This window comes from Psittacula echo (genome assembly GCF_963264785.1).
Source record: "Psittacula echo genome assembly, chromosome: Z".
NCBI classification, from domain to species: Eukaryota; Metazoa; Chordata; class Aves; order Psittaciformes; family Psittacidae; genus Psittacula; species Psittacula echo.
The window spans coordinates 106,512,837-106,520,550 of NC_137742.1; the positions used below are offsets into that span (position 1 = coordinate 106,512,837).

At 45.2% G+C, this 7,714-nt stretch overlaps 1 protein-coding gene across 1 annotated transcript; it reads left to right on the plus strand.

The window, feature by feature from the left end:
- The first annotated feature begins 164 nt into the window (after positions 1 to 164).
- Positions 165 to 7,049, plus strand: ORC6 (origin recognition complex subunit 6). Its single transcript, XM_080637921.1, has 7 exons — positions 165 to 248; positions 626 to 755; positions 1,566 to 1,729; positions 3,346 to 3,435; positions 5,057 to 5,169; positions 6,377 to 6,448; positions 6,852 to 7,049. Exons 1-7 carry the CDS (start codon positions 184 to 186, stop codon positions 6,992 to 6,994), a joined length of 777 nt encoding a protein of 258 aa, XP_080494047.1. The 5' UTR covers positions 165 to 183; the 3' UTR covers positions 6,995 to 7,049.
- The last annotated feature ends 665 nt before the right edge of the window (positions 7,050 to 7,714 follow it).

A 7,714-nucleotide genomic window follows, 5' to 3' on the forward strand; every position in this document is an offset into this window, starting at 1 on the left:
TCATGTGACTGCTCCACCCCACCTCGCCCTCCCCATTGGTTCTCTCCGAGGAAGTGGAGCGCTCCAGGGCGATTGGCGTAGGGGCCGATGATTGGCGGCGGGGCCAGCCAGTCCCCTGCCGGACGTTGCGGCACGTCAGGGGTCCGCGCGCTGTAGGGGGCGAGCGGGAGTGGTGGCGGCCGCATGGAGCAGGGAGAGGTGCGGCGGTTGGGTGCGCGGCTGGGCCTCACCCAGCCCGGCGTCATCAGGTACCGCGGGGGCATAACAGGAGCGGGGCTCGCCAGGGCCTGGCAGCGCTGTGCCGCTGGGCTCCTTCCCGGTCGGTCCCGGCCCCGGGCAGCCACAGCCACCTCGGCCTCCTTTGAGCTCCGATCGGTGTGAGGGAAGCCGCAGGCTTGAGGGTATGGCGGTCGATGGAGTCGCTGCCGCGGGCCCCGACTGCCAGTGATGAGGGAAGGGCGGCGTGAGCCTGGATCGCCGAGCTCTGCGTCTTCTCTCCCTTCCCCTTGAGCGCGCTGCAGCCGCGGTGCTGGGCTGGGCAAAACCGGGATCAGCCCCTGTCCTGTCGCTCTCATGGGCTTGCAGCTGGCTTGGGTGACGGCTTTGTACGGTGGGTGTTTTGCAGAAAAGCAGAAGAGTACCTGCGGCTGTCCCAGGTGAAATGCACGGGATTGATGGCTCAGATGACAGCTACAAGTGGTGCCGTGATGTGCCTGGACCTAGCAGCTAGCTTCATGAAACAGCCAGTTGACAAAGTAAGCTGCAATGTGTGACTTGGCTGGCTGGTGTGTTCTCTATAAGTGCACTGAAATCACTGTTCCGTTTAGTGTGTGTTGAGAGCAGGAAAGGGGTAGTAATGACAACTGACGTTATCCTAGACCAAGTAATGTGCTGCTAGACAGTGCTGGAGCTTTCACTACTCAGATTTTGAAAAAGGGCAAATTGAGCCCAGTCACATTGCAAGCTGAGTTTGCTATAATTTCAGCGGTTTTAGCGGAATAAATCCACAGCAAGGGTGTTAAATTTAAGATCTGTCCCATTTACTGTGGAAAGGAAGTAGTGGCTATAAGGAATCCCTCTCTGTAGTGGTACCTGTAAACCTCCATCTGCAGACCTGCAGGTAGATGGCAATCAGCTGCCAAAATAACGTCTGGTACAAGTTGTTTGTGACAGTCCAGTCACAGACAGAGGAGAATTTAATTGAAGCTGACCAATGAGGAGTAGCATGAAAGTATTTCTCATCTCTTCAAGTTGTCCAGATCTTGGTTACCTTTGTTTTTAACCAAATAAAAGGTTTGATAAAGGGCCATGACATAATATATGGAAAAGACAAGCCTTACTTCCAGGGAAACAGTTTAAAAATACCACTGAATTTAGAGATATGGCATTCCTAGGTTGTTAATCTTTCTGTATACAGTCAGACTTACATCATTCATTGCACAAATTTGTTTAATATAGCAGTTGAACTTTATGGCACTGTGTAGTTTCTTCTTAATCTATTTTGGTTGCCTGAATAAAATGTTGGGAGGAATCTTGATAATTCTTGTGGTTTATTTTCTTGAAAGAGCTGTTTCGTTAAACTCTCTGGCTTGAACAAGACTACCTACCAGAGCTCCATGAAGTCTTTGGAGTGTTTGCTAGAGGTGAACCCCAGACTGAGAATGCGAGACTTGGCTGTGCAGTTCTGTTGCACAGAGGCAGTGAACACTGCTTCAAAAATACTCCAGAGGTGAGGAAGCGCTCGTGAGCACACTGGTAACCACTAGTAAAATTGTTTGTTAGATGTGTAAGGATCTTGACAGTTGGAAGGGCCAGGTATCTCCTGCTGATGAGTGGTGAGGTCTTAGTACTGACAGTCCAGCCATTTGTCTAGGCCACATTTTAGAATGCATGTTAGAAAGACAGTCTGTGAATGTTAGCATTGTCTGAGTGAATCCCAAATCTTCAGTTGGGAATAGTTTAAAAATACAGGACTCTTAGACCCTGTATTTGTCCATACCATCACACTGTCTTCCATTGAACTTCTGGTCATGTCACAGTTGAGAAATAATGCTCAGTAGAAACAAATCTTCCCTTCTGGAGAAGCAAATATCTCAAAATGCACATTACTGTAACTGTAAGAACAATAGGTTCTTACACATCAGCAGAGATCCAACAGATTTAACTAAAACTTTGCACTCTGTAAAATGTACTTTAACAAGAGCAGTCACTGAAGAGCTCTGGTCTGGAGTGCTGTCATCTGAATTGCACTTGTTTAAATGCTGTTAGGTCAGTGAACAAAGGCTGGGTATGCCTGTCAGTGCTTAATACAAGCGAAACTAATATATAGCCTGGAGACAGGTGGACAATAAAAAATTACATTCTTCGGTGCTGCACATTCACTTTGTCCTTTTCCATATTTCCACATTTAAGTCTTCATATACACATATGTGTAATACACAGAGGAATCATAGAATCATAGAATAGTTAGGGTTGGAAAGGACCTTAAGATCATCTAGTTCCAACCCCCCTGCCATGGGCAGGGACACCCCACACTAAACCATGGCACCCAAGGCCTCATCCAACCTGGCCTTAAACACCACCAAGGATGGAGCATTCACAACCTCCATGGGCAACCCATTCCAGTGCCTCACCACCCTCTCAGTAAAGAATTTCTTCCTTATATCCAATCTAAACTTCCCCTGTTTAAGTTTTAACCTGTTACCCCTTGTCCTGTCACTACAGTTCCTGATGAATAGTCCCTCCCCAGCATCCTTGTAGGCCCCCTTCAGATACTGGAAGGCTGCTATGAGGTCTGCACGCAGCCTTCTCTTCTCCAGGCTGAACAGCCCTAACTTTCTCAGCCTGTCTCCAGTCCCCTGATCCTCCTCGTGGCCCTCCTCTGGACTTGTTCCAACAGTTCCATGTCCTTTTTATGTTGAGGACACCAGAACTGCACACAAGACTCCAAGTGAGGTCTCAAAGAAACTGTAATTCTATCCTCTGTTATAGGATGGATTAATACAAAGCAGCTCATTGTAACTTTCAGATGTAATGCAGAGATAAAGATGCTGTGTAGATGGGGAGCACAAGAATTAGATTTTACTTGCATGCCTTGATCCAGATCCCTAATTTAAAATACCTTTAATTCGAAAAGAGGAGGTGATCCCAATGGCCTTCTTTTCTCTATTCTCTTTTGCTCTTCTCATCCAGTGGTGGCTGTTCCTGCTTCACTGTGTTGCAAAGGACTAAGTGATCCAACAGGAGACCTGTTCAACTGCTGAGTACCACATGACAAATTAATGACAACAGCTTCATTGGAGGCAAGTGCATTATACAATTGTCACTCGTGTTGTTGTTCTTTAGGTATGAATCCAGCCTCTCTGAAGCACAGCAAATGGACCTTGATTTCTCAAAACCACTCTTTGTAGCGGCTGCACTATTGACTGCATGCAGGTGAGTAGAGCTTAAGGAATCTTTATGGGCTTAAATGCTTAGTGAGATACCAAACAGAAATAGCAGTTACAATATAAGCAGCTGATTCAGTCAGTATATCTGAAGGGTCTTGCTTAGCCCATCCTCCTGGAAATGGAGACAGCTGTAGCAAACCAGGTATTTCTTTACAGTATTTGCCTTTGGGAGAAAGCAGAAGTAATTGATGCTGTGATCATTCCATTAGCATGTATCCATGACAGTGGCTGAAAAACTTCTGTTAGAGTTTAGCACTTCACTTTCCTTCCTCTCAGCCTAACCAGCATAACTTAATCCCTTAGTAACATTTTTCAGATTTAGTGGTCTTGTGATTTAAGCCCAGCCAGTAACTCAGCACCATGCAGCTGCTCACTCACTGCCCCTCTTCTTCCCTCCAGCTTCTGGCAGGATGGGGAGGAGAATGGTAAGAATGTAAACCCCACGGGTTGAGATAAGAACAGTCCAAAAACTCAAGTATAGTACAAACCACTACTACTACCACTAATAATAATGATAAGGGAAATAACAAGGGGAGAGAATATAAAACTGAAAGGGGAAAAGGAAAAGAAAACAATAAACATAATTGATGCACAATGCAATTGTTCACCACCTGCTGACCTGAGCAGCAATCTGGGCCTTCTGGGTGACTCCTCCCACTTTCTGTACTTGGCATAACATGCTGAGGTATGGAATTCCGCTTTGGCTACTTTGGGTCAGGTGTCCTGTCTCTGGTTTTTCCATCTTCCCGTGCCTCTCCTCACTGGCAGAGCATGAGAGACTGAAATGTCCTTGATCATAGTAAGCGCTGCTGAGCAACAACTAAATAATTGGTGTGTTACCAGCATTGTTCTCAGACTAAATCCCAAACACAGCACTGCACCAAATAAGGAGAAAAATACCTGTTACAGTTGAACCCAGGGAAAGTGGGATTTTTTTTTTTCCCATTGCCAGGATAGATTTTGAGCGGGGCACAAAGCAAAAGGTTGCACAGCTTTTGGTGAGATGCTGCTTGTGGTGCAAGGATAGCAGCTAGCTTACTGCTGAGGACCAAGAAGGAGCCATGCTGAGGAAGAAAAAGCCCTAAGCCCCACACCATCACACCCTGAGGGTGCTCTAACCTTTGAGCAATGGATGTAATAGGTGTAGGCCTATATAATCTTGGAAGATATGTGTCAGGAGCACTTAACTCAGCCAACCCTTTGTAAGAGTTTTCTTGCATGCAGATGTCTTCCCTTTTCAGTATTACACCTTGTAAAAGCTGTTATTTGCACAGCTCCTGACAAATGTTCTTGTGACATAGGGGTTCCATTCAGCTTTTTGCAGTAGTAGGATTTTATTCAGGTTCCTTCAAAATCTGAAAAGTCACTTTTCCTAATAGAATTTCCTTATGTAACCTCAACTAACCCTGACTCTCAATTTCTGAGCTGTATTGATTACACGGTGGAGGGGTGTTTTTTTTAAGCAAATTTGGGACAGACAAGGATTAGATAGGACAAAAAAATAATCAGGCCCATCTTCATCATTCTCGCAGGCAGTGTTGGTATCGTAAATGTCTCCTCACCTGAGTAATAGTTGCTGGAGTTACAAAGATAACTTTCTCTTGTAGGTGTTTGAAGCTAAAAGTGGACAAAACTAAAATGTTGGCTGTATCTGGAGTGAAAAAAGCAATATTTGACCGACTCTGCAGTCAGCTGGAGAAGATGAACCAGCAGCTCAGCAGTAAGTTTTCAGCCTTATCCCTGTAATACAGCCCTTTCTCTAATTTCCACTGTCAATTTCATTCTGATCACCCACCTGTCCCCTGCCAGCCAAACCTACCAGCCCAGCCATTCCAAAATCTCCCACAGTCCCAGTCGCAGTCATTGTTTCTGGGGATGTTGCAACAGCTTAGCACGTGACAAGGCCAGAAATAAGTATTTTCCTCTCTTATCAAAATCTCAGTGTTCCTTATGTCCTCTTCTGTTCCAATTTATTTCTCTGCTTCTCCCATACTACCTGACCTTCTTAGATTCCTCCTTCTTGCTTGCTTTCTGCATCCTGTTAATTTGTATGCCGTGTTGCCATGTTAACATAAGCATCTTGATGCCTCTCTTGCTTTGACTCACTTCTGCATTTTCCTTCCCCCGCTACAGGATTAACAAGCCTAAGCCTTGCTTTCCTGGTACTAATTCATCCATTACCTGTCACCATCACTTCTCACCATTTGAACCTGCAGCTCTCTCCACTCCTTTTTGTGGAGGAGGAAGATTGAAATACGATACACGTCTTCCTGTCCTTGAATCTGCTCCTTCTTACTTGCCTCCTTTTTCCTTTCCCAGGCTTTCATTCCTACTCTCCCACAGACAGTGTGCCTGCTTTACCCTGTGTTCATGCTTCATATTGTGAAGTCTTCTAGAATGCTGCCTGAACCCAAACCAAAAGCTGCTGCTCTCTGCCTAGACATGGACATTTCCATAGTGCAGTGCCCTATAGAAACCCCAAAGCGTTACTCTACCACTGAGGTAGCTAATGACAGCTGAGAATTTGTGTGTCAGTTCAGGGAAGAATGTGCATCTGTATGTATGGACACCCCCTGCATGTTGTGGGCATCTGAAAAACAAAGTATGGAAATAGGATAGAAGGAGAAGAAATAACTAATAATCCTGCCTGAACAATGAAAGGTATCAGTGTGGGTTTGGGATATGAACATCGTGGATCACTGTGATTACAAATGCAGCAGAAATACTAGTTAAAGCAGCCAGTCAGTCTGTGCAACCCTTGAAGTGTGTTGGCATCTCTGCATGTACAGCTTGAGCATCCGTCTGGACCAGGGAATGCTCTGAATGGGAGACAGTACTTTTGGAGGGTGGCCCGGCTGTTAAAGAATTCTACCTAGAGCACCATCCTTGGGGCCCCAGACACCAAGCAGCTTTGTTCTTTTTTTTAGAAGATGTTCCAGTGGTTGCAGAGACACCTGAAAGCTTTCAAACCAGTCTGAAGCACTGCGAGAAAGAAGATGGTAAGTTGTGTTCAGCTATGAACTAAAGCTCACCTCACCAGTGCAGTTCTGAGCTATATTGCTGCTTAGTATTTTAGTTGTGCAATATGCCATAATACTCAGTTCACAGCAGCTTACTCCATTCTGCAGACCACTGGCTCATGAAAGGACAAAGAGAAGCAGCAGAAGGACAGTGGTGTTTATGCTGAGTAGTCCTAGTAGAATTCAGGACAGCTATTCCATTCAGACACAAAGGTGAAGAGGTGACTGTTCTGGCAGCTGAGGAGCAGCAAACCATCCACATAACACAGTGACAGACCCTGTGCTTGTGTCTGTCTGTACTTTTGCTCACTGCCATGGTTATTCCCAGCAACATACATATTGTCCATAGTGGCCTGTCGTGGACTTTCTCCTTCTCTTGTAGGATCTGAAGATGATGAGGAGATTCCATGTAAACGGCCAAAGACTGAAACAAAGCAAGACTATGAAGAATGGAAAAAGAAAATCCTGGAAAATGCTGCTAAGGCACAGGAGACAAGTAGGAGTACTGTCTGTAGCGCCACTTAGAAACGTACCTTCTGCTTGCTCAGAATTTTAACTCTCCCTCTGCTCTAACAAGAGACCTTGTAGCATATGAGTGATGGCTGTCTGGTAGCCAGCTTACTTATTAGATAGTTTTTAAGAATGTTATGTTTAGTAAATGACACCAGAATTGAGGCAATCTTACAGGGAACATGTCTGACTACTTGCCAGGCTGGTACCTGAGCAGCTATGGCATTGGGCGGTAGGACAGCCTCATTCTTTCACTGCAAGAAGTTTTAATGCTGTGAGTTCTAAGTTATACTCACCTGGGCCCCTGCCTGGAAGCAGTGAAAAAAAAAAGAGGGAGGGGACTAAGTGCCTTGTTAGTAGAGGAATTAAGACTGATGAATTTTTATTAGATTTTGTACTGTTGAAGAAACATTGTTTAGTCACTGAATTTGATTTAGTTTATATGGGACTGAAGTCTCTTGTGCTTGTAAGGGGTCCCAGATATTCCAAAAAACAATAAAAACCTCTTAGAACGCAAAATAAACACAAACAGGTGATGTCTTCACTTTAAAGCAGCACATAGCCAGGGGATAAGGATCTTGTCTGGTCAATACAGGTTTTCACATCTAGCAGTCATAAACTTAGGGAAGAGGCAAGTGCCCTGCCCTGTGGTCCTTAGAGGCAACTTCTGTGGTCCTACACGTTCATCCCAGCTACTCAAAATACAGTTTTGAAGGAAAAGCATTACTTTTAGCA

Coding starts and splice junctions, on each gene's coding strand:
- ORC6 (XM_080637921.1), top strand. CDS start 184: ATGGAGCAGGGAGAGGTGCGGCGGTTGGGTGCGCGGCTGGGCCTCACC. Junction 249..625: donor ACCCAGCCCGGCGTCATCAG/GTACCGCGGGGG, acceptor GGTGTTTTGCAG/AAAAGCAGAAGAGTACCTGC. Junction 756..1,565: donor TGAAACAGCCAGTTGACAAA/GTAAGCTGCAAT, acceptor TTTTCTTGAAAG/AGCTGTTTCGTTAAACTCTC.